The sequence below is a fragment of the Saccopteryx bilineata genome, chromosome 2, assembly GCF_036850765.1.
Source record: "Saccopteryx bilineata isolate mSacBil1 chromosome 2, mSacBil1_pri_phased_curated, whole genome shotgun sequence".
Taxonomy (NCBI): domain Eukaryota; kingdom Metazoa; phylum Chordata; class Mammalia; order Chiroptera; family Emballonuridae; genus Saccopteryx; species Saccopteryx bilineata.
The window spans coordinates 20,868,111-20,894,919 of record NC_089491.1 but is presented as its reverse complement, the minus strand read 5'-3'; the positions used below and the strand labels follow the sequence as shown (position 1 = coordinate 20,894,919).

Below are 26,809 nucleotides of genomic sequence, written 5' to 3'. Positions count from 1 at the left end.
TATTCTGCCTACTGCAGCAGTTAATTGTTGTGTAGGACTAGAGCAGCCTTTAGAAGAGAGCAGGCAAATTATAGCCATGGGACAAATCTGGCCTGCCACCTGTTTTTGTAAATACAATTTTATTGGTCCACAGCTATGTTCATCCATTTGTGTATCGTCTATGGCTGCTTTTAGTACACAACGACCCACAAGGACTGAAATAGTGACCGTCTAGCCCTTACAGAAATGGCATTCCAGCCCCCCTGTCTAGAGATAATTTTTCTCCACTCTCGAGGGCATAACTTTCTGGGTAGTCAGTCTGATGCCCTGTCTGTTATGAAATTTCTCCGTTTGGCTGTTGGGATGGGAATGTGAACTACTCTTAGCCCTGTGTGAGCTCTGGGGAAGCGTTGTGCTGGACTCCTTCTGGTGGTTCTTGCTCCAGGCTCAGGTCGTTTGCTAATGTGCGTGTGGGGACCCGTGCGCAAGCAGCTGAAGATCGAAGCTCTTTCTCTGGACCCCCCTCTCCCTCTGCTTCTCTAACATGCGTATTCTTGCCTCCTTTTCCTCCACAATTCTTAACTCTGACTCCTGAACTCTGCCTGGGTGCCCCCTCTCTGCACTGCAGCTTGGACGTCCTCCAGGTGGCCAGCCGGGACAATCAATCATAGGACCCACCTTGTTCGCTTTGCCTCTCAGGGATTACTGTCGTGCCCGCCTGTTGCCCAATGTCTAGAATTTATTATTTCACACATTTTATCCAATTTTCTAGTTCTTTAAAGTGGGTGGTAAATTTTGTCCTGTTATTCCATCGTGACTAGGGGCCAGCAGCACGTCAGTCAGTATTATTTTGCGTTTACGGGGATACTCTGGGAAGCTAGCATGCTGGAAGAGGCAGCGTCGGGTCGAAGACTCTCCATCTTAATGATATTACCACATTGGCCCTGGTAAAGCCTGTACCACCTTGTACTTTGGAGAGTCTTATTCTAATGGCAGGGGTTGTGGTGGTATTGGGGAACACATGGTGATATGATACTTTGAGCTCTGTAAAGTGCTAGGAACTTGCCAAACGTTGTGGTTCTTAAGAAAGGGCCTCTCCTGGCTGTTACTCCTTTGACTTGGCTCTCTGATGGTACTTTTGCTCTGCCCAGCCGTGCTCAGTCTGGGCATCGAAGGACTATTACTATTTCCTTAGCAAGTGGGGGTCCCATGGGGATGTCTTCCTATAGGCCACTACTTTCCTGACATCTAATGAGCACTTATAGGTTCTCAACAATATCGCACGTGCTTCATATAGTCATTGCAATATAATTTAATTCTCCACCTCAACCTTAAGGGCTTGGAATGAAATGGAAATTGAGAGAGGGGGCGTGGCCTGCTCAAGGTTGAAGCGAGGATTCTTTCTGCTTGAAACCAAATCTGCCAGTTCATACAACAGAGCATTCCTTTTTGCCGAGACCCCTCGGGTTGCAAACCTCAGAAACTCATCTCAAACTTGCTTACACCGGAAGGGGACACTTATCACTTATTGGAGTACCTGCTGAAAAGTCCGGGGCTGGACCCCAATACTTAGATCATGTTATCAGAAATATGTTGCTCTCCATCTCTCAGTTGTTGTTTCCTTGTGTTGACTTATTCTTGAAGCAAGTTCTCCCCAGGTGATGGCAGAAATGGCTGTAGCAAAGCTAGAGTAGTCCCAGTGGAAAGAAAGCACCTGTTTCCCAACAGTTTCAACCAAAGGCCCAAGAAAGACTCCTATTGGCCAATCACAGTGCCAGGAGGGAGTGCTGTTTTGATTGGGCGGACACGGGTCATTTGATTCTCCCTCTGGAGGCGGGGCCTGCAGAGAGCTCATCAAACCACTTAGGTCTTGGGTTTCTGGAACAATGAGATAGTCTGTTGTGGATGAAGGGATGCTGAGTAGGCAGAAACGAAACTGTCTTCTGCACCCCTCTGGCTCTGGACAGTCTAGAGCGCCATTGCTCACGGTTCTCGCAGGCCTGTTTGGTGCTTGTCTCATCTGGCCTTGTTTTGACAGTGGCATTCCGTCCTTCCCAGGTTCTGGCCATCAGCTCTTCTCTCTCAATACCAGGCGCAGGTGAAGCTTCCTGGCTTTTGCTCCCTCTTGCCAGAGCTGAGTCTGGCCTAGAAATGTACCACATTGACACGGAGCAGATAGGGGGAGATGCCAGCACCAGAGCCTCAGTGCCTCAGCCTCAGGGTGGAGGGGAACCCTCCTGGGAGGTTTGCTTTGGGAGAGCAAAGGATTTGTGTGTGTGTGTTACATGTGGAGAGAGAAACCCGCCATGCTGTGCCCATTACACTTCTGGGGCTACTGATCAAGAGGTCCGGTGGGGTGAGCCTTACCTCCCGGTTGGCACCAGGAAACAAGAGCCCAGCAGGCTGGTGACTCCCCGAAACCCCCTTTCATCATCATTAGATGACTTTTCTGAGGGTGGTCTGGGACCTCCTTCACTAGAGCAGCCAGTGGATGCCAACCCCATCCTCAGACCGGCTGTTTCTGAATCATGGGGGGTGCGAGGTCGCGAATCCAAGGTGTTAACTGATGCCTCCGCAGTCCTCATCCTCATACACTGCAGTTTGCGGGCCCCACAGAGGCAACTCTGAGTCGGCTGAGTTGTTCCCGTCTCCCGATGGGACTATTTACCATGTTGATCCAGTTTCGAGGATTTCCCTCCTTCAGATTTGAACTGCTCCTTTCAGAATAAGGGGAGCCAGCCTGAAGGGTGGGGTCCCTTTCTGAAAAGGTCAGCATATTGTTCTGTTCCATCTAGCATTTGCTGTGTCTCAAGACATACCCTGGAAATACCGTGAAAAGAAAGGGTAACGCGGAGTGTGTCTACATTTCTTCCTAGGAAACGCTGACCCCCCCAAAGCCCGTGACACATCAGGACTGGCCCTGAGAACGGGGAGGCACAGCTGTGTCAGGAATGGGGCCTTTGGCTTGGGAAAGCTCAGTGACTCATCGGCGTCAGATTTCATTTGTTCATAAGTCGAGACCCTAAAACGTCGTCGAGAAAAACATTATTTTTACTCACAAGATTTCAAACATTGTTTTAGCCAAAGAAGCCTTTCATAGATGAACTCTTACCATGGGAGCCAAGTAGATTAGATAAAAATGAGTTTTGAAGTTGGGGAAGGAGGGCCACATTTATGACTTTCGTGGGCCCTGAGGCACTTTGGTTTTTTGTGGGCTCCTTCCTCCATAAAAAATAGGGAAAGTTATATTTTATGACTGGATTGGTATAAAGATGAGTATATTAACATTATATGTTAAACATTTTCTCTGACCTAAAAGTTCAGCTTCTTTGTTCTGATTTTAAAAGAAATTCAAGCAGTTTTGTGGGAGGAGGCAGGGCCTCAGCTGCCAAGCTGCCAGGCTGCCGCACTCCCCTGGGTGGCTCCTGAGGTGGCCAGAGGAGTGGGACCCAGTGTGGAGAGCACTGCTCAGACTCATCCCTGTGCCTTAGCAGACACGGCTTCTCAGTCTGCTTAACCGGGGGAGTCGTAACATACCCCAACAGCTGAGTCATGCTCCTCAGTTTCTTAAGCATCATTCCTGCCAAGTGATTATCTGTCCAGCTTCTGCTTGAGCCCCTCTAGCGACAGGGACCTCATCACTGTGTTTCAGTTCTTTCTTTTTTTTTTTTTTTTTGCATTTTTCTGAAGCTGAAACAGGGAGAGACAGTCAGACAGACTCCCGCATGCGCCCGACCGGGATCCACCCGGCACGCCCACCAGGGGCAGTGCTCTGCCCACCAGGGGGCGACGCTCTGCCCACCAGGGGGCGACGCTCTGCCCATCCTGGGCGTCGCCATGTTGCGACCAGAGCCACTCTAGCGCCTGGGGCAGAGGCCACAGAGCCATCCCCAGCGCCCGGGCCATCTTTGTTCCAATGGAGCCTCGGCTGCGGGAGGGGAAGAGAGAGACAGAGAGGAAGGCGCGGCGGAGGGGTGGAGAAGCAAATGGGCGCTTCTCCTATGTGCCCTGGCCGGGAATCGAACCCGGGTCCTCCGCACACTAGGCCGACACTCTACCGCTGAGCCAACCGGCCAGGGCCATGTTTCAGTTCTTTCTGATCCAGCTCTGTAGGACCTCCTGGCACCCGGCAGGACCGTGCCCTTCACCATTTATTCCCTAAGCCAGTGAGTGAATCCTCTTGTGCCCAAGCCACGGCTGTGCTGGGCTGGGAGTCTGAGCTGGGCTGGGAGTCAGAGCCTGGGGTTTGAGGCACAGCTCTGCCCCTCCGCTGCTGTGTGACCCCGTCAAGGACCTCTCCCTCTCTGAGCTTGAGGTGTCCGTTTGGGAAAGTTGCTGGTTGGACTTGGTGGTCTTCTCACACATGGCTGTTGTGTGATGCTAAAGGGAGACCAAGGCTCGCCCTGAGCAGCTGCTGCCCACAGCCAGGGTTATTCCGGGATGTAGAGAGCTTGTTGCTCTTGCTTGGAAGTCTGTGTCCCTGTCCCTCTGGGTCTCATGGGTCTTGACAACAAAATTTGGGGACAAGGAAGGAGAAGGGTCAGGTGGCTTGGGATGATCGCTCCACTCCTTGTCCTCCACTCTGCTGCTGGTTGACTTATCCTGAGATTTAGGAAAATGTGGCCTCCAGAGCCCACTGGGCAGCTACTCAGCGCTTTCCTGGTGCTGTGTGCTGGCCCACGCAGCCTAGGGGAGAAGGGAACCAGAGCTGGTGTGCTTTTCTCCCTGGGTCCTGTAGGACCTCCTGGCACCCAGCAGGCCTCTGCGTGTCACTCACCTTTTATTCCCTAAGCCAGTGAATCCTCGTGCCCAAGCCACGTCTGTGGGAGTCGGGAGCCTGGGGCTCGAGGCACAGCTCTGCCCCTCTGCCTGCCGGGTGACCCGACCCCATCAAGGACCTCTGCCGTGGCAGAGCGGGAACCATCCTTCCCCTGTCCCCTCCTGTCCAACCTCTCTGTCCCAGGCCCCTGCTGCTTGGAGGAGGGATGCTCCCGTCTCACACCCTACCCCCAGTACTCCCGGCCCAGCCTATCTTTGTGCCCCCCCCGCTTCATGCTGCCTTTGACCCTGCCGTACTAGTTGGCTCTCATAGACACCCCCCCCCCCATGGTTTCCCACCTTCACACTTGTGCATTGCGTCCCTCCTGCTGGGGCAGTTGGTGTGATGGCCTCCCAGCCCACCAAAAGAGTGGAGCGTGGAGCGAGCCCCATCCTGGCCTCTAACCCAGCTTCTAACCCATGCCCAGTGTTTGTTCACCTGATTCCTGCTCTCCACGTTGTAATTATTGATTCCTATGCATCCACTTACCTTGTGCTGTCTGGGGTGAACTTGCCACCCAGCGCCAGCTTCAGGGGCTCAGAAGTTCCTGGAAACAGTGACTTATTACTGGCTTAGTGAGCGTGTCTCTGCCAGCCAGGTGCGTCCAGGAAAAAGCGTGTGTGTGAGGTAGGTGCTGTTCAGGACACCTTCATGGCACCATGTGAGTTTTCCTTTGTCTTGGGTCTGTCTTTTGGGGTTCCCCCCCTCACCATTATGTTTTTACTTAAAAAACTCAATGAAATGTCAGGGGAGAAGTTGGTTTCATTCATCCGTCCATCCATCCATCTCTTCTTCCACACATACTGTGTGCAGGGTCAGTGAGTGAGTGATAAGCCCAAATGCTGAGTGAATTCCAAGTTAGTATAGGACTTTCTGCTTTGTTCTTTTCCAAGTGAGAGGAGGGAAGATAGAGACAGACTCCTGCATATGCCCGGACTGGAATCTACCTGGCAACCCCCATCTGGGGCCATGCTTGCAACTGAGCTATTTTTAGTGCCTGAGGCAGAGGCTCCAGAGAGCCATCCTTAGTGCCTAGGGCTGATGTGCTCAAACCTATCGAGCTATGGCTGCAGGAAGGGGAGAGAGAAGGGACAGGGTAGAGGGGGAAAGGTGGAGAAACAGATGGTCGCCTCTCCTGTGTGCCCTGAATGGGAATTGAACCCGGGACATCCACATATCGGGCCAATACTCTACCTCTGAGCAAAATGGCCAGGGCTAGAACTTTCTGCTGTCTAAGTGATATCTTCTCAGAATCTTTGTTTAAAACAGTTTGGTTTAATTTATTCTAAAAAGTAGCACATGCTCTTTATAGAAAAAGTTAGAAAACTCAGAAGAGTCTGAGGAAGAAAGTTACCTGTAGATCCCTACCTGATGCTTTTATACCTTTTACATTTTGATTGTTTTCCTTTTCATTATTATTATTATTTTTAATCAATATGTGCGATACAATTTTTCTCCTGCTTAAAAAATAAAACACAAAAATTCAACATCATATAATTAGGGTTTCCCAGTTTTCTTGTAAGCCCTGTGGCTTTGGCTGTATGTGTCCCGTGAAGTGGCTGTACCCTGGTTTATACCCACCGGTGCCCTGTCTGGGGGGTGAGTTGCTCCTTCCGGTTTTCCCTGTCCTGTAGAACACTGTGAAGAGTACCTTGTAAGTGAATTGGTTTCCACGTGTTGGATTGTTCCCCAGACTTTCCGTCTGGAAGGAGTGTTAGTGATCGCCCGGACCCCTTCTTCTCTAACTTGAGTGTGTGAGTGTCACCTGGAGAGGGCTTGTGAGAACAGCTCTCCGGGCCTCTCCCCAGAGGTTCTGACTCAGTGTGTGCGGGTGATGCTCAGGAGGCTGCCTCCGCACCGGGGCCAGGTGTGCTGATGCTGCAGGGTCGTGCACGGCCCTGGGAGTGGCATCAACCCCCTTCTCCTCTGGGGCTGTGGAGATGGGACAGTGGGGGATGGGTGACCATTGCCCAGTCCAGGCCAGTGGTTGGCTCCCGTGCTGGGGCGCTGACCCCCTCCCCTTGCTGTCCCTGTCACCTGGGGGAACCTGCAGGAGAAGGCTTCATTCATTTACTATATTTACACCATCATAGTGTTACTAGGATGGGATTGCAGCCACTCGGGGCAGGCAGACGGCGGGTGCAGACTGGGCTGGGTGCTGGCATACAGGTGGGGGACAGGGTAAGAGCAAAGAAACTGGTGAAGACCTTGATGAATTGTTGTAAGTGAGAGTGAGTGACAGCCTTTCTAGGACGCAAGGGGTTAAGCAGGCGGCTGGCACAGCCTCCCCGGAGCCAAAGGGGGAACTCAGGAGTAAGTCATGACTGCTAATTAATTCAATTAAACTACTTTATAAGCTCCACTGGTGTCAGTAAATTGTTAAAGTCTATTAAAAAATCAGTGGAACGTGATGAGGGTTTGGGGACGCCGCATCACCTTCCTCGAGTCCTCCCCCCGTAGTGGGGCGCCCTAAAGGGGGGGGTCGGAGGCCCTGTCTGGTGCCCCCGCCGACCTGGTGCGTGTGCTGAGGCAGATCCCACCTCCCCTGGGCCTCGGTTTCCCTTCCCCGGCTGTACCGTTAAGTGACGGACTGGCTTTTGAGCCCCCGCCCCTTTGGCACCAGAGTTGTTAGGACTTGCCCGTCTCTTCTGGTCAGAGACAGCTGTCACTCCAGATGCGCTGCCCAGTCTCTGCCCCTCCTTCACCACAAGTTCATCTGGTCAGTTTCCAGGGGTGGATGTAAGGACAGCTGACCCAAAGGGGAGGTGCCGGCTCTGGAGAGGAGAGTGAGCAGGCTGGGTTGCACCTAACACCTGTGCTGGTCCCCTAACAGCTATGGGACTGCTTGTAGCGTCTCATTCAGTCCCTCCTCTCAGCAGGCCGTGGTGTCCTCCACTCTTAAGGGCGAAGATACCAAGGCTCCCAGGGGCCAAGCAGCCTACCCACGAGCAGGTGGTAGAGTTGAAACTTGAATCGGGGCTGCCCTCTCTCCGGGTCCTTGTGGCTGACTGCTCTTTTCCAATAACGTGTTTAAAGCTGCGACTCCCGGCCAGACTCTACAACGAGCAACACTGCAGTCACGGGAAAGAAAACACCAAAGTGTTCTCTTCCTCTCGTCACTGTCCAGACAGGAGGAACCAGAAAGAGGAGTCGGCTGATGGTTTCGCCAGGCCTGTTAGACCCAGCTCCTGCATGCAGCGCTGGGCCTAGCTGCTGGTCTCAGCCTTTTGAGCCGTCTGTACAAGAGCGGCTGGGAATTTGGAAATTGCTCCCTGGTGCTTGGACACTAGAGTTACTCTCTTATCTTCTGTCAGATTACATCTTGTTCAGCCGTGCAAACAGTAGGCCAGGCAGTGCTGGTGTTGAGGAAGGGTGGCCGTGGTCCTGGGGCTGAGGGTAGCCTCCGTCAGCTGTGGGTCTCGAGCAAGTCCATTCTCCTCCCAGTTCTAGGAGTTTGAGCTTGTTCCCCTCATCCCTGAAAGTCAGTATGGGCAGCCTGCTCCCTGGGTGGTCTGAAGGGAGAGAAGGAGAAGGAGAAGGGGAGGAAGAGTTTAGGGCCAGCTAAACTTGTGAATGGAGCATGCTCTGCCGCTGGACCTTGAAAGGCTCTGAAAAGTCCGGCAGTACAGAAGGGAGATGAACTTTGTTTACTCAGCTTCCTGCAGCCCAGCCACACTTCCGCTCTCCCAGCACACCTTTTGTTTAATGACCTGCTGGCTGAGGGGAAGCGACTTATTAAACACTGAAATATTGCCCTGGGAGAGAGCTGCTTTTCTAGGTGGCAGTTTCTCCGGTTCTGTTTGTCCTGAGAACACCCATTCAGTGAGTTGGGTAGACCTGCGCTCAGCAACGCGGTGTCTACACCCGCCCCCTGCGTTGACTTTTCTTAAACCAGAGTCCGTGTCTGTCCTAGGATCCCAGAGCCCTCCAGTTGCCCAGCCTTCAAGATCGGGAATATACTCTTGTCATGGTTCCCTTTGTGAGTATTTATCAGCAGGACACGCTGTTGGTGGGGGGTTGGAAGCTGCCTGAACGTGCGCTACAAAATCCCAATAATTCGGAGCTGCCCGTTTAAGAATTTGTGAACTGCAGCTGACCTTTTCAAAAGAAGGGTTGCCAAGGAAAATGCTAGCGTAAACACGATCTTTAGGGGAAGAATTCTGAAGTGTGTAAGGACTCAGATCTATTTTTAAGCCCTCTGAAGGCTCTCATTGGAATATAAACACTGTGCTAATTATAAAAACACCTTTTTCTGTTCAAAACTGGTGTAAACAAGATGGGGGAGGCTGGGTGGAGGAGGGAGGAGGGTTTGCACAGAGATTACACTCTGGCCACAATAGCTGACTTAGTTGCCTCTCTTTAAAAAATTCAGATTTCCCACTTGTTTCGACAGCCTGGACACCTGGGCAGTGGTGGCCATGCCCTCCCACCGGCAACGGTCAGCAGGAGTGGGTGGCCATCTCCTTCTCTTCCCCACGCTGGACCCCCGCCTGGTTTACTTGTGGGAGTTCCCTGCAGGGCCCCAGGCCCATTGAAATCCGTACCCCTGCCTTTCTAAGAAGAATTTCCCCAGTGTTGAGCACAGCATGTAATTGCTTGTTTCTTCTCCATTAACCACAGAGGAACGTCGTGTCTTGTTTGTTCAACAAAACTTTCAAAGATCAACAGTTTCAGCAACAACTGACCCCTACCTACCTACTGACGGCCTACTATGCATCGGGCTCTGTGCAAGAAGCTGGAGTTGGTGTGGACAGAAAGTGCCTCCCTGTAGCTTGCTGCCCACCCCAGTGGCCGTCAGGCAGTGCTCTGGAGGGCGCTTTTCAGCCCCCTGCCGCGTGTCACCCAGGGCTTCTGTCCTGCCGGCCCTGTGATGGACGGGATTTTGAAACGGTGGTCACAGTCCTTGCCGTTGAGCTACTGTTTTCAGAGAGACAGGACAGAGGGTAAAGCGAGCTCCTAAGAAGTCAGGCTGTTGGCCCCTTTTTAGCTTTGGGGATGCCGAGGGGTGTAGCGGGGGAGAGAGGGGGCTCGGGGGTGGGGGTCATAGACACCTGCCGGAGGGATGTGTGACCCTGTGGTGTGATTAATACTGAGATAGGCTGCGGGGAAAGGAGTGGACATCCTAGGCTCTAATGAAGAGGTAGAAAGAGTCTAATTGAGGGAGGCGTGGTATGCAAGTGGTATTTCAGGGTGTTTAAAATATCTTCTGAGGGAGGATGCAAATAGCAGGTGGTCTACTTGAACAGAGTATTTGGGGAGTGGAGGGATGGAGGGGTGTGGGGTGTGAGGAGGAGGAAGAGGAGAAGGATAACGGGAGGTGGGTAGATGGACAGATGAACAGATACTAGATGTCCTGGTGGAGGACCCTGAAACCAAGGAGGAGAATTTCGCTCACCAAGAAAATGAGCATGAGTAGGCCTTAAGCCGCAGGAGGCCACAGTCTGTGTCTGTCTCTTTCACCATTGTCCTCAGTTCCCAGCAAAGGCCTGACATAGTAAATGTATATGAACTGTCTGTTGAGTGAATGAATGAAGGTACCTAGTGGGTATTTATCACGTTTATCTTAACGGCATTATTATGGGGAGATATTACTGCCTTTTACTGATGAAGGTGGGCTGTTCTTACGTGAGTGTGTGTGTCTGTGTGTTGTGGCTTTGGGGGAAAGCATGAGAACACCAGAAAGCCTTTTTTTTTTTTTTTTTTGTAACAGCACTGTGAAATATTGATCAATTTGGTTCCATTGTATGACCCAGGGACAATTTTATGGGCAGAAAATATGACCATGTTATATGGCTGTAATAAAAAATCCCAGGTTGAGCCAGACCCAGAAAACCAAGTAGCTGACCACGTGGGCAGGACGAGGCGATTGCACGTCTTTCTGCTAGAGTCAGTTTGTTGTTTCTTCCTTCATGGTACCAGTGAAGGGCTCAGTTGCAGGTAGGAAGTAACAGGTCCCAGCACGAAATGTATAGAACAAAAGCTTAACACCGAATTCAGTTTGTTGTACTCCTGCAGTCAGATGTCCTCTGTTAAGTTGTGGATATGAACTGTACAGTAATCTGAAAATCGTCCCCCGGTGTTGAAGCAGGGACATGATTTGATGAATGGGAATCGTGATATCGCACCAAATATGCATGTGATCGGGGAGAATATGACGTGTGCAGCGGGCAGGTGCCCCCGGGCAGATGACTAGGAGGTGAGAACTCTTGTTCTCTCAGTTCCTCTCAAAATGAGAGCGTCTTGCCCGCCCGCCTGACTGCGATTGTTGCGTTGCAAGGTGAGCATCTTGCATACAATACAGTTCGTTTTTGCAAGCCAGCACTTTCGTCTGGTGCCCAACCAGAGAAGCATTACTCTGTTCCAACTTTCCATTTTGAAAGAATTTCAGACTTATAAAAATTTGCAAAAATAGTACAGAGTTTCCATATACACTTCACCTAGCTTCCTCAAACGTTAGCGCCTTACATAATCATAGTATCATACACCAATTATATTACGAAGTTAATGTTAATACAGGAAATTAATAGTAATGCAATACTATGAACTCATCTACAAACCTTATTCAGATTTCACCAGTGGTCCCACTAACAGCCTTTTTGGGTCCAAGATTGCATATTGCATTTGGAATCTCCGTAGTCTACAGCAGTCTGGGGCAGATCCTAGGCCTTTCTTTGAATTCTGTGCCCTTGACCCCTGTAAGGAGTCCCAACTGGTTATTTTGTAGACTACCCTACCCCTCTGGGGTTTGTTGGATGTTTGCTGTATCAGTGGTTCGACTTACGCATTCTGGCAGTAGGACCCCAGGAGTGATGCTGTCCCTTCTCATTGCATCTTAGTGGGAGGTACAGGGTGTTGATAGGACTTCTCACTGGTGATGTGAACTTTGAACTTGGTTAAGGTGGTGCCTGTCAAGGTCTCTGCAAAGCTACTCTCTTACCCTTCACATTAATAAGTACTTTTTGGGAGGTACTTTGTGACTAGGCTGATATCTTTTTTTCTCCTCATACTTATTTTGGCCACTAATCCACTAATTTTAGCATCCATTCCTGCCTGCAACAGTTATTACTGTGTTGTTTTCAAATAGGTTATTTCCTGTTTCCATTATTCCTTCTACATTTATTAATTTGACTTCTACCATAGAATGAGCTCTACTTCCTCTCCCATTTATTTATTCATTCATTCATTCATTCATTCATTCACTTATTTGTATCACTGTAGACTCCAGGTGTCTGAACGGACATGGATTAATGGATTATAATACATTACTCTCACTGCTCAAACTATTCCAGATTTGGCCAGTGGCCTCCCCTTTGTGCAGGCTCTTCTGTCCTCTGTGCACCTGTAGGGCCACAGCAGATAATTTCTGGGTGGATGAGTGAGTGAATGAATCCTACAAGGGGAGATTGAGTATGCCAGGGTACAGGGGCTGCAGCACAGGCTTTAGTAGCCTCCTCCTGGTAAGCCTGAATTCCTGAGTTCAGTTGGCAAAGGAGCGTCTTTTTCCTGTTCCCTCTCCTTAGGGAAGGGGCTGACCAGACTCGTTTGGTCTCTTTCAGCCCACTCTCAGCAGCGCTACACAGTCTGAAAAGCAGCCCAGGGCACCTCAGATCTTGTAGAGCAGAAAGAGCCAGGAGCGTGGAGCGCAGCCAAGGGGAGCAGGCTAGCTGGATAGTTCGCGGTGGCTGGCAGAGCCTGGACCTGCTCGCTGCTAATGACTCGCTGAACGCCAGCTACCACGGGCAAGATGCTCCAGTGGTCGATGGCACCGGTCCTGTCTCCCCCCCCCCCCATGTGTCTGTATCTGGGGGCTGCCCAGAGCTACCTCTAGTCTCCTGAGAGGCACAGACCTCACTTGAATATTTTATGAGTTTTTCTTTATAAAAGATTAAAACTCAGTCACATTGCTTTTGGAAAAGCCTGTGATAATCAGATTTTTATTTATGAGTTCAATTGTGTGTGTGTGTGTGTGTGTGTGTGCGCGCGCGCGCGCCCCTAAGAGGAAAATGGCTGCTAGGCTTTCTTGTCATCCATTCTGGTGGACTTCTATGCCAGGAGCAAACTTGGCAAGTGGTAGCCTTTTCATGGTCAGGAGAGGCCTGGCTGGCTGTGGGCCGTTGTGACTGGTGTCCTCTGAGAACGGCGCGGGCCCCTTCTCCACTTAGAACCTTCTCCAGGAGGAGTTAAGGATGCTGATACCGCCTTGATCTAGAAGTTCAGGTTTGTGGAGCCCCTGGACATCTGCATTCTTCCTGATACCTGCATGGTGGTCCTGGGAAGCAGGCCAGGCAAGGATGGTTGTTCCTGTTTGCAGACAGAGAAGCTGAGACCCAGAAAAAGGGAAGTGACTGTCTCTTCATAGCGCTGAGAAGTCTGGAAATCACGGACATTTAAAAAAATATCCCAGGGCCCTGGCCAGTTGGCTCAGCGGTAGAGCGTCGGCCTGGCGTGTGGAGGACCCGGGTTCGATTCCCGGCCAGGGCACATGGGAGAAGCGCCCATTTGCTTCTCCACCCCTCCCTCCTTCCTCTCTGTCTCTCTTCCCCTCCCACAGCCAAGGCTCCATTGGAGCAAAGATGGCCCGGGCGCTGGGATGGCTCCTTGGCCGCTGCCCCAGGCGCTAGAGTGGCTCTGGTCTTGGCAGAGAGATGCCCCAGAGGGGCAGAGCATCGCCCCCTGGTGGGCAGAGCATCGCCCCTGGTGGGCGTGCCAGGTGGATCCCGGTCGGGCACATGCGGGAGTCTGTCTTTGACTGTCTCTCCCCGTTTCCAGCTTCAGAAAAATACAAAAAAAAAAAAAAATATCTCTCTCTCTCTCTCTCTCTCTCTCTCCCAGTACCTGGGAGGAGCTGCGGGGGATACCTGAGCACCAGCTGCCAACTCCTCCTGGCTCTCCTGAGTTGGGGGCAGCAGCCCAAGTTGAAGGCAGTTGAGGGAGATGCAGGAGGAGCAGGAGGAATGATTGAGGTTGCTTGGAGCAGGTGACCCGGGAGGGAAAAGGCAATGTGAGCTTGCCTTGGCCCAGTATTTACTGAGCACTTACTATGTGATAGTGGGGCAAGGGTGTGGAGAGCTTCCAACAGATGTTGGGAGGACAACAAGCCTTCTTTGGTCTTTGGTTAGGAATGCTGGGGGCCTGTTTTCTCAGCCTGGGGGTGTAGCCAGATATTCGCCCAGCCTGGTATGCCCAAGCTTAGCTCTCAGCACATCTACCCCCTTCTGGGGTGAGGTGGCTCAGAGCAGAGCAGGAAAGGGTAGTCTATTCTAGTTTTCTTTTTGATCATTTCTTCATTCATCTGAGAAGTATTTATTGAGTGCCTGCCCCCTGCCTGCCCTGTGGAGTTCAAGATCATGAAACAGGCAATACGACAAAATACTATGTGAGTGCTCTAATGGTAGAAATCCAGGCTCTGTAGGAGGCACCCTTGTTCATACATTATGTGTATTTCATCCTGAGGACCACTCTGGGGAAGAAGGTGGTCACCATCTCCATTTAACAGATGAGGAAATTGAGGCTCAGAAGTTATTCCACTAAAAGGTAGCAGAGCCAGGGTGGAGCTCATGTGCTTGACTCGGAGCACGGGAAGGGCCCTGCTCAGTGTTGTAAGTCAGTCCATGGCAGAGCTGGCCCAGAGCCTGCCCATCACCCCAGCTCCCTGTATCACTGTGACCTGAGTAAGGATATGAACCGGACTGGGCTGGGGCCTGGCATCTGGTTAGAGTTGGGGAGCAGGTGGAGCCCTGGGCATCGGGGCCTCTGCAGCTCTAGGTCCAGAATGAAGAATTTCTGTTGGAAGAGCTCCCAGGTACCCATGGATCCTCCTCTCTCAGGCCTTTGTACCCCGGGTTCCTGACTGGCCTGGCTCAATAAGGTGCCGTGAGGATGCAGAAATCACCTCCATGGTCTGAGAATTTTGCCTCAAGAGATGCCCAGAGCCCTCCTAGATGGATTTCTCTCTCTGTGTGTGTGTGTGTGTGTGTTTTGGGTGGGGGTCCCAGCAAGGTATAGCTCATGCCAGGGGCAGTTCTCTGTAGTGCTGGGGGAGGTAATATAAGAAGGTACTATAGTAGATTTTGTTTTTTTACTTATTTTCAGAGTCTCAGGCTACTTGCCTGAAAAGTGGGGATGAATGAGCTCACATCATAGGGTGGTTATTGGCTGTTTATATCCATTAAGTGCTAAGCACAGTTCCTGGCACCTGGGAAGAGCCACAGACAACAGTGACAGTTTGTAGTAGTGTTAATGGGATTTATCAGTGGAGGTTTCTGTAGTGTGCCACTTTGCTAGTTGTAGTGTTGCTTAGTCATGTGTTTGCATTTCAGAGGCGGAAGTCAGTGCGACGCTATTAAGGAGTTGATTGGTCATTAGGAATTGTGTGATGGGTTTCCCTTGCTAGCACGCACGCTCCACCAGGGCAGAGATGGTAGCTCTCCCTTTCTGGTCTTGGCTTGGAACCTGGCACAGATCAGGCACTCAATTTCTTTGCCATTTTAAAAAAGTTATTTGAACATACACAAAGCTTAATTTATCATGAAGCATTCACATCTGTCAGGTGAGGGTTGGGAGTCCTGAGTCTGTTTCTTCCACTTAATAACTGGGTGACAGTAGGTAAATTACTTCTCTTCTCTGATCTGTTCCCTCATCTGTCAGATCAGGTCAGTGTATTGCCCCTAGAGTCCACTCTGAGGCCAGACAGCCAGAGAACTCCTTCCTTGAGTCTTATCTTCATCCAGTTCATCGAAGGCTCCTTCCTGGTTACAGCAACTGAGAATCCTGTCTGGTTTTTTTTTTTGTATTTTTCTGAAGTTGGAAATGGGGAGACAGTCAGACAGACTCCCGCATGCGCCTGACCGGGATCCACCCGGCATGCCCACCGGGGGCGTCGCTCTGCCGCAATCAGCCATTCTAGCGCCTGAGGCAGAGGCCACAGAGCCATCCTCAGCGCCTGGGCAAACTTTGCTCCAATGGAGTCTTGGCTGCAGGAGGGGAAGAGAGAGACAGAGAGGAAAGAGAGGGGGAGGGGTGGAGAAGCAGATGGGCGCTTCTCCTGTGTGCCCCGGTCGGGAATCGAACCCGGGACTCCCGCACGCCAGGCCGATGCTCTACCACTGAGCCAACCAGCCAGGGCCGAGAATCCTGTCTTTTTTTATTCGGAGTCACAGAATACCTGCTTCTGAAGAAGAAACCCTAGAGGCTGATGGGGTCAGGAGTCAGGGAGCTGAGAACTGACAGAATTGGGAATGTGCTGTGACCTCCCATGAGAAGAGAAGCAAATGGCGCATGACTGGAAGGAAGAAGAGGGACCACTCTTCATTCTCCCCTGGAAACAAGACTTTCTGAATTTCACACCATTCTGAAATGTTTCCCACAAATCAACCCCCCCCCCATTTTTTGGACTACTCCCTGCATAAAAGATTTTTATGACAATGCTTTTTTACAAAGCCAAAAGTGCCTTCTATATAGTGAATCATCATGTCTGATGTTTCCTTTGTATAAAGCTGACCTTTCTTATGTTGTAATTTCTTGCCCTCCCCCTCTTTTTGCTTCTATTATTATTTTTATTATTCAAGGTCATACACGTTCACTGTTGAACAGTTAAAAACTTCAGATGAGCAAAAAAGGAATAAAAAATCAAAGCCGCCCATAACCTTCCCACCTAGAAATGAGCGCTCTGGTATTTGATATAGTGATGTACGTACTCAGTAGACATAGGAGACGTACATAACCTAAAAGCTTATTCATTTAGGAATTGTTTACTGAGTGTCTACCATGTGCACAGTGCTAGGGAGAAACCAGGGTCCAACAGGTACAGTCTCTCCAAGGAGGCAATTTATGTTGACAAAAAGAGGGGAATAAATTGGGGATGAAATGGGACTGAGGAAAGAACTGAAATTGATGTGAAAATTGCCTTGGGCTCTGAATGTTTAGACCTGACTCGGGAGTGGTTGGGCATGAAACCGGCGGGATGGGAAGAGGGAAGAAAGTTGGCAGCTGCCAAGAGAGCTGATATACTTTGCCCAAAGAAAGTGGCCATGGTTGCTGTGTGCGCCGGGCAGCAAGGACATGTCAGAGGGTGTTTGTTTTGATTTTGTTTCTGTTTGCATGTGGATTTCTATTTCTAGCACCAGTTGTTGAAAAGACTATCGTTTTCTCTGTTGAAGTTTTTCAAAGATCAGTTGACTATACTAGTGTGAGTCTTTTCTGACCTGCCTATTCTGTTCTGTTTGGTTCCTCTTTCTCCAGCACCGCTGTCTTGATTTCTGTAGCTTTATAGTAGGTCTCCAAGTTGGCAGGTGGTGTAAGTTTTTTGATTCTGTTGTTCTTCAATATGGTGCTGGCTACTCTGGGTCTTTTGTTTTTCCATATATCCTATAGCATCATATCAATATCCATAAAAATAACTTCCTGGGATTTTGATTGGAGTTATGTTGATTCTGTAGATCAAGTTGGTTAAGAAGTGACATCTTAACAGTATTGAGTCTTCCTTCCATGAATATGAAATACCTCTTCGTTTATTTAGATCTTTAATTTCTTTCATTAGAGTTTTGTAGGTTTTTTTTTATATCCTGTACGTATTTGGTTAAATTTATCCTAAGTAATTCTAGTTTTTGTAGTATTACTATAAATGGTATTTTGTTAATTTCAAATTCCAGTTACTCATTTTTGCTCTGTGAAAGCAATTGACTTTTTAATATTAATCTTGTATCTTGCAACCTTCCTAAAATCACTATTAGGTCCAGTTTAAAAATTGGTTCTTTGGGATTTTGTACATGTATGGTCATGTTATCTGTGAATAAAGACAGTTTTATTTCTTCCTTCCCAATATACATATCTTATTTCCTTGTCTTAGTGCATTAGTTAGGATTCCAGTATGATTGAATAGGAGTGGTGAGAAGGGGGCACCCTTGCCTTGCTCCCTGTTTTAGGTGACATGCGCCCAGTTTTTCACCATTATGTGTGATGATAACTTTTGTAGGTATTCTTGTATATTCTCTTTATTAAGTTGAGAAAGTTCCCCTCTATTCTGTTTTCTGAGTTTGTTTGTTTTTTAAATCATGAATGGGTGTTGGATCTTGTCAGATGCAATCTATTGATATGATAATGTGGTTTTTCTTCTTATGAATTCTTTTTTTTTTTTAATTTCTCCGAAGTTGGAAATGGGGAGGCAGTCAGACAGACTCCCACATGCGCCCGACCGGAATCCACCTGGCATGCCCACCAGGGGGCGATGCTCTGCCCATCTTGGGGCATCGCTCTGTGGCAATCAGAGCCGTTCTAGCGCCTGAGGCAGAGGCCGCAGAGCCATCCTCAGCGCCCGGGCCAACTTTGCTCCAATGGAGCCTTGGCTGCGGGAGAGGAAGAGAGAAACAGAGAGGAAGGAGAGGGGGAAGGGTGGAGAAGCAGATGGGCGCCTCTCCTGTGTGCCCTGGCCGGGAATCGAACCCGGGACTCCTGCACGCCAGGCCGACGCTCTACCACTGAGCCAACCAGCCAGGGCCTTATGAATTCATTTTTGAATGTTAAGCCAGCCTTGCATACCTGGAATAAATCGTATTCAGTCATGGTGTGTACTTCTTTTCTTTTCTTTTTTTTTTTTTTTTTCCATTTTTCTGAAGCTGGAAACAGGGAGAGATAGTCAGACAGACTCCCGCATGCGCCCGACCGGGATCCACCCGGCACGCCCACCAGGGGCGACGCTCTGCCCACCAGGGGGTGATGCTCTGCCCATCCTGGGCGTTGCCATATTGCGACCAGAGCCACTCTAGCGCCTGAGACAGAGGCCACAGAGCCATCCCCAGAGCCCGGGCCATCTTTGCTCCAATGGAGCCTTGGCTGCAGGAGGGGAAGAGAGAGACAGAGAGGAAAGCGCGGCGGAGGGTTGGAGAAGCAAATGGGCGCTTCTCCTGTGTGCCCTGGCCGGGAATCGAACCCGGGTCCTCCGCACGCTAGGCCGACGCTCTACCGCTGAGCCAACCGGCCAGGGCTTACTTCTTTTTATATATTATTCAATTTGCTAATATATTGTTGATGATTTATGCATCAGTGTTCAGGGGAGATACTGGTTTGTGGTTTCCCTTTCTTGTAATGTGTTTATCAGGTTTTGGTATTAAAGTAATGCTGGCCTCATATTACAAGTTAGGAAGTGTCCTCTCTGTTTCTATTTCCTGGAAGAGATTATAGCAAATTGGTGTCATTTAAGTGCTTGTTAGAATTTACCACTGAAACCATCTGGGTCTGGTGCTTTCATTTTTGAAAGGTAATTAATTATTGATTTGGTTTCATATATATACAGGGGTGAGTAAAAAATAGGTTCACAGTTGTAATACAAATAATAGAATAATTAATAAATAATAATGCAAGAATAAACTCTGTGTTTGGGGTACTCACAACTGTAAACCTCTTTGGCTGTCCCTGTGTGTGTATATACATCATATTTAGGTTATCTGTTTATCCTTGTGTGAATTTTGGTAGATTGTATCTGTCATGGAATTGGTCTGTTTCATCAAAGTGATCAAATTTGTAGCCTATGACTTGTTTATAGTATTCCTTTATTATTTTTTTAATGTCCATGGGATCAGTAATGATGGTCATTTTTTGAATGCTGATATTAGTAATTATTTGTGTTTTCTTTTTGTCTTGGTTAGCTTGTCTAGAGGTTTATTAAATTTTATTGATCTTTTCAAACAATGAGTTTTTGGTTTCATTAATTTTCTCTACTGATTTCCAGTTTGCAATTTCATTGATTTCTGCCCTAATTTTTTATTTTTTATTTTCTGCTGATTGCTTTAAGTTTATGTTGTTCTTCTTTCTCTAGTTTCCTAAGATGAATGCATAGATTATTCATTTTAGATCTTTTTTCTATGTAGTGCCTTAAGCACTGTATTTGCTACTTTCACAAATTTTGATAATTGTGTTTTCATTTTCATTTAGTTCAAAATATTTGTAAATTTCTCATTAGACTTCTGCTTTGACTTGTGTTGTTTAGAAGTATGTGGTTTAATCTCCAAATATTTTGGAATTTTCTAGTAAATATTTAAAAATTTAACCAGGTTTTTGTTATTTATTTCTAGTTGAATCCATGTAGTCTAAGACATATTTTGTGTGGCTTCTGTTCTCTTTTTTAGAGCTTGCTAAGGTGTGTATTATGGCCTAGAATGTGCTCTCTCCCCGTTAATATACTGTGTGAGCTTGAGAAGAGTGTGTATTCTGTCTGCTGTTGTTCTATGAAGCACTCTATGAAGGTCAATTAGATCCAGTTGATTGATGGTGCTGTTCAGTTTAACTATCTCCTTACTGATTTTCTGCTTGCTGGATCTGTCAGTTATTGGTAGAGGATATTGACAGTGGGTTTGTCCATTTTTTCTCCCAGTTTTATCAGTTTTTGCCTCACCTATTTTGATGCTGTGTTGTTAGGTGAATGCATAATAAAGATTATTATGTTTTGGAGAATTGACCCCTTCGTCATCATATAATGCCTTCGTTATCCCTGATAATTTTTCTGCTCTGCTTTCTGCCTTGTGTGAAATTAAATTTAGCTACTCTAGATTTCTTTTTTAAATTTTATTATTTTTATTGGTGTGACATTGGTTAATTAGATTTCTTTTAATTAGTATTAGCATGGTATATCTTCATCTGTTTACTTTTAATCTATATATATCTGTCTTGATATTTTAAATAGAGGTTCTGTACACAATATGTAGTTTCTCTTGTGTTTTTTTAACCCACTCTGGAAGTTAACTAATTAATTAATTAATTAGTTAATTAATTTAAGTGAGAGGAGGGGAGATAGAGAGACAGACTCCTGTGCGTGTCCTGATCAGGATCTACCTGGCAGCCCCTGTCTGGGGCTGATACTTGAATCAACTGAGCTATCCTCAATGCCTGAGGTCGACACTTAGACCAACTAAGCCACTGGCTGCGAGAGGGGAAGAGAGAGAGAAAGGGGAGAGGGAGGGGAAGAGAAGCAGATGGTCGCTTCTCATGTGTGCCCTGACTGGGCATTGAACTCAGGACGTCCATATGTCAGGCTGACATTCTGTCTACTAAATCCACTGGCTGAGGCCTCAAAAATTTTTATTGATTGATTTTAGAGGGAGAAAGGAGTGGGGGAGGGAGAGAGAGAGAGAGAGAGAGAGAGAGAGAGAGAAGCATCGAATTGTTGTTCTACTCAATGCATTTATTGGTTGATTTTTTTTTTTTTAATTTTTCTGAAGTGAGAAGCAGGGAAGCAAGAGAGACAGATTCCTGCATGTGCCCTAATGGGATATACCCATCATGGCCACAAGGCGGCAGTGCTCTGCCCATCTGGGGCATTACTCCATTGCAACCAGAGCCATTCTAGCACCTGAGGCAGAGGCCATGGAGCCATCCTCAGCACCTGGGCCAACTTTGCTCCAATAGAGCTTTGACGGTGGAAGGGGAAGAGAGAGAGACAGTGAGGGAGAGAGAGAGAGAGAGAGAAAGGAGAGAGGGAAGGGTAGAGAAGCAGATGGGTACTCCTGTGTTCCCTGGCTGGGAATCAAACCCGGGACATCCACATGCTGGGCCAATGCTCTATACCACTGAGCCAACTGGCCAAGGCTGGTTGATTCTTTTTTATCTATTGCTTTTTTAGAGAAAGAGGAAGGGAGAGACAAAACACAGAGAGAGAGAAACATCAACTTGTTGTTCCACTTATTCATGCCATCATTGGTTGATTCTTGTATGTGCCCTGATTCGGGATCACACCCATAACCTTGGCGTTATCCGGACACTCCAACCAACTCAGTTACGTTACCCAGCCTGGGCAAAGTCTGTCTTTAATTGGTGTATGTCAACCATTCACATTTTTTTATTTACTGATTTTTAGGGGGGCGGGGGAGAGAGAGAGAGAGAGAGAGAGAGAGAGAGAGAGAGAGAGAGAGGAGGGAGGAGGGAGTGGGAAGCATCAACTCATAGTAGTTGCTTCTCATATGTGTCTTGACCAGGCAAGCCCAGAGTTTCAAACCAGTGACCTCAGCATTTCAGGTCAAGGCTTTTTCCACTGCGCCACCACAGGTCAGACACCATTTGCATTTTATTTTATTTAACTAATTAATTTATTTATTTTTATTTTTCTGAAGTTGGAAACGGGGAGGCAGTCAGACAGACTCCCGCATGCACCCGACCGGGATCCACCCGGCATGCCCACCAGGGGGTGATGTTCCGCCCATCTGGGACGTTGCTCTGTTGCTACCAGAGCCATTCTAGTGCCTGAGGCAGAGGCCACAGAGCCATCCTCAGCGCCTGGGCCATCTTTGTTCCAATGGAGCCTTGGCTGTGGGAGGGGAAGAGAGAGACAGAGAGGGAGGGGTAGAGAAGCAGATGGGCGCTTCTCCTGTGTGCCCTGGCCAGGAATCGAACCCAGGACTCCCGCACACCAGGCTGACGCTCTACCACTGAGCCAACCGGCCAGGGCCACCATTTGCATTTAACATGATGCATAGTTGTGTTAATATATACCATATTTGGAACTGGTTTTTATTTGTTGTCCTGGTTCCTTTTTATTTTTGTCTTCCATTTTTTTTCTTTTTTTCTCTGGTTTTAATTGAGCATTTGAGGTGACTCAGTTTCCCCCCTTATCTAACATCTCAATTCTTTTTTAAAAATTTTTTATTGATTTTATTGTGTTTATGTAGATTCAGGTGTCCCACCAAATATATCTTCCCCCACCCCCTTGTTCCCTTCAACACCCCCCTTTCGATTCTTTAAAATAAATTTTTTAGTGCTTGCTCTAGATTTCACAGTATACATTTACAATTAATCTAACTCTGTTTTTAAATAACAGTTTACTGCTTCACAAGTAGTGCAGGTACCTTATGACAGGGTACTCCCAGTTGCTCCCCCTCATCCCTTTTAATGTTATCATTCATTTCACTGTTTATAAGCTATAATCATTCAGTATACTATTGTTACTATTCTGAGCAAACCTTTATATACTGTATTAGGTGAATTAAAAATAAGAAAATTCACCTTATTTTTAATTAGGTGAATTAAAAATAAGAAAAACCGGCTATACCCTGGCCGGTTGGCACAGTGGTATAGCGTCTGCCCAGCATGTGGATGTCCCAGGTTCATTTCTCAGGGCATGCAGGAGAAGAGCCCATCTGCTTCTCCACCCCTCTCCCTCTCCCTCTCCTTCCTCCCTCTCTCTCTCTCTCTCTCTCTCTCTCTCTTTCTCTCTCTCTTCCCCTCCCGCAGCCTAGGCTCCATTGGAGCAAAGTTGGCCCAGGCACTGAGGATGGCTCTGTGGCCTCCGCCTCAGGTGCTAGAATGGCTCGAGCTGCAATGGAGCAATGCCCCAGATGGACAGAGCATCGCCCCCTAGTGGGCATGCTGGGTGGATCCCCTAGGTACATGTGGGAATCTTTTCTTCCTGCCTCCCTGCTTCTCACTTCAGAAAAATAAAAAATTAAAAAATATATTTTATTTTACTTTCTTCAGTCCTTCTCTAACGTTGTTCCTTTCTTTATGTACATCAAGTTTATGACCTGCCGTTCTCTCTAAAGAACTTAACTTGCACGTCAGCCAGGTCTACTGGTGATAACAGATCCCCTCAATTTTGTCCCCCCCCCCTTTTTTTTTTTTTTGCTTTTAAAGGATAATTTTTCTGGCTAAGATTTTTCTAGTTAGATGTTTTGTTTGTTTGGTGGTTTTTCTTTCAATACTTTAAATATTTCACGTCACTGTCTTCTTGCTTACATGATGTTTGGAGAGAAATTGATGTATTTCTTCTTCTTGTTTTTCTGTGGGTAAACTTGTTTTAAAAATTCATTCTAGTCGGTTCCTGAGATTAGCATTATAAGAGAAAACAGAGAGGAAAGCAGGAGAGGCCACGTGGAGGAGGCCAGGAGAAGCAGCCAAGATGGTGGAGTGCTGAGGGAGAAGCCAGTTTGTGCAGAGTTTGTGCAGGGAGAAGGAAGGAGATGGGGAACAGAGGTGAATAAGTCTGGTGAGCTAGAAACCTTTGATTCTAGGTGATAGATATGTGTATTCCAAACTGCCCTCTTGATGTTCCGCTTATCTGTCAGACCTCACCCTTATTGGACTATTGCCCCTGAGACAGAGGAATTCCAAAAAGCTGACAAGCCGCCCCAAGAAGGGGCTCCGGACACAGCAGGACTTTTGATTCAACATCCACATGCTTGAAGCCCCCCCAAGGAGGAGTATTCCAGACATACCAGGACTTTTGCCTCAGTATCCCCTCAGGCTCTCCCAAACACTATATAACTTGCCCCTAGTCTGTAACCAAGGGCTCTTCTCCCCCAGGAGAAGTGCCTGGCAGGGTTCCTTTCTTCCTTTCAATAAAGCCTGTTACTCTGGTAAAAAAAAAAAAAAAAAAAAAAATTTCATTCTAATGAGAAAGGAAGGGGAGGGGAGAGAGAGAGAAACATCAACCTGTTCCTGGGAGTGCCCTGACCTGGGATTGAACTGGCAACCTCCATGTCTGGGATGATGCTCTAACCAACCGAGCTATCTAACCAGGGCTAAACGGTTTTGTTCTGTTTTGTTTTGTTTTTCTCTTCTGGCTTTTCCAAGATTTCCTCTTTAACTGATTTTTCTGCACTTCAAATATGATATGCCTAGGTGCTGAGTTTTTTAAAATTTATTTATTTGTTTTTTGATATTTATTCTGCTTGGTATTCTTTGAGCTTCTTGGATCTGTGGTTCCGTGTCTGTCATTCATTTTGGAAAATTTTCATTCATTACTTCAAATATTTCTTCTCTTCGTTTTTTTCTTCTTCTGATGGTCCCATTACACATGTGTGTTACACCTTTTGTAATTGTTCTGCAGTTCCTGGGTGTTCAGTTCTGTTTTTTCTCACTTTTTTTTCTTTCTCTTCGCTTTGTCAGTTTGGGATGTTTCATTTGCAGCATTTCCTTTTGATTCCTTGTTAGCAGTTTCCATCTCTGCTTACATTCCCATCTGTTTTTTCACGTTGTCTACCTTTTCCATTAGAAACTTTAGCATATTAATTATAGTTATTTTAAATTGCTGGTTTGATCGTTTCCAAATCTGTGTCATATCTCAGTCTGGCTCTGAGGCCTGCTATGTTTCTATAGATTGTAGTGTTTTGTTTATTTGCTTTTTACCTTTTAGCATGCCTTGTAATTTGAGACAACTTGTTGTTGTTGAGAGCCAGACATGATATATCTATGAACGGATGGAATCAGCATTTTAGTGTGAAGTTGAGAGCCACACATGATGTGCTGGGTGAAAGATGTATCGGCCTCTCGTGTGACGGGTATGTTTATCGGGTTAGGAGTTAGGTTGTGTTTACAGTTTTCTGTGGCTGTGGATGTCGGAGACTAAACTTTTCTCTGGTGTCCTTGTTTTTGCCTTCCCTGTTATCTTTGGGTTTCCCTAGAGACTCCTTAAGTAGGAGAATGAGCTTTGTAGTTCTTTCAGCTGTAATCCCCTGTTATTATTCAGGAGCCCTAATAACGTGGAAGTAAAGTGTGGGAGGAGAAGCATTTTAGAATCTTATGATTAGTTTTCAGTCTTTAGTGGGCCCGTGCCCCGAAGCTGTGACCTTTAACAAGTACTTCTCAGATTTTTTCTGTCCCTCTGAGGTGAGACAGGAAGTACAGAGGGGACTGGCCTTGGGTATTTCCTTTCCCCCGTATCAGCTAGGCCCTGGTAAAACTCTTTTGGTTAGACTCTGGCAGGTTGTTTATTCTGAGGGTCAGCCTTTGTTGAATAGAACAGAACGCTCTAGGTATATATACGGCAGAAGTGCTGCTTTCCCTTCCCTCGGCTGGAACCACAGGGAGATTTCTCTTCCTTCCTTGACCCTGAGGAGCTGGTGACGTTCCTGGAGGAAAGACTCATGAAAGGGTTGGGGCCCCAGGAGTTTTTCCTCTCTCAGGCTGGTCTGCACTCAGTTGTGGGATATTCCTACTTGTTACTGACCGAAGCGGCCACATCAGCCATGGTTAAGTGTTGATTCTTCTTACTAGCTAGCCTGTCTCCCCACTTTTCGGGCCAGTGATTTGCCCTGTGACCTCAACTCTGGGGGAAATCTAAGAAAAGTGGTTGATTTTCAGTTGGCTCAGCTCTTTTCTTCTTGGGAGGTAGTATGGGAGTCATGACTTCTCAGCCCCTTTCCATGTTGAAGTGGAAACGGGAAGTCCAGATCATCGCATTCTTCTGTCTCTTTGGGTATTTCAGTTGGGTAATTTCTGTTGACCTCTCAACTCGGTGATTCTTTCCTCAGTTCTGTCTGGTCTGCTGAGGAGCCCATCACAGGCATTTTTTATTTTTGTTGCTGTATGTTTGATATACAGCATTTCCTTTTCTTTTTTCTTAAGAGCTATCATCTTTGTGCTCATGATACCCACCTGTACTTGCACGCTATCTAAGTTTCCATTAGCACCTCTAACTTATGAATCATAGCTATAATAAGTTGTATTCCACAGTCCGTGTCATGGCTGACTCTGGTCCTGATGCCTGCTCTGTTCCTTCAGACTGGCTCTTTATTTTCCTTGCCTTTTAGCGTGCTTTGTGATTTTTTGTTAAAAAGCCATACCGGGTGTCTTTAGTAATAGGAACTGGGGTCACGAGGATTTCCGTGTGAAGCTTTATGTTTATGTGGCTGTATTGCATTATGGGGCTGTGTTTAATGTTTGCTGCAGCTGTAGGTTTCAGAGGCTTCAGTTTCCTGTTTGTTTGTCTCCCCCCTTTCCTGTTGTCTTTGGGTTTCCCTAGGAATGCCTTCTTAAATAGAACCTGTGTCTTGCAACTCTCTGTTGTAATCCACTGTTGTTGTTCTCTAGTTTTTTTTGATGTATGGCAAGATATTAGGGAGAGGAAGTGATCTATACTTTCATGATTCGATCTCAGGCTTTTATAGTGGGCCTGAGCCCCTGGGATGTTCTCTTTAGAGTGTTTCTGAGCCTTTTTTTTTTTTTTGTCCCTTTATGTGCAACAGGAAGGCTAGCGGGGCTGGCAAAGCCAACTGCCCTTCACCCAGGGCAGGTAAGTCTATGATAGAG

General features: G+C 47.5%; 1 protein-coding gene across 11 annotated transcripts in view; it reads left to right on the top strand.

Moving 5' to 3' along the window:
* Nucleotides 1-26,809, top strand: part of ZNF618 (zinc finger protein 618) — a 184,111-nt gene that overhangs the window by 34,947 nt on the left and 122,355 nt on the right. The window contains exon 1 of one of the 11 annotated variants that reach the window (XM_066256430.1): nt 8,753-8,777. The exons of the other annotated variants lie outside the window; for them this stretch is intronic. Within the exon in view, the coding sequence (XP_066112527.1) occupies nt 8,766-8,777 (12 nt within the window). The 5' untranslated portion in view covers nt 8,753-8,765. Of the gene's footprint in view, nt 1-8,752; nt 8,778-26,809 lie in introns of those variants that run through there. 11 annotated transcript variants of the gene reach the window in all.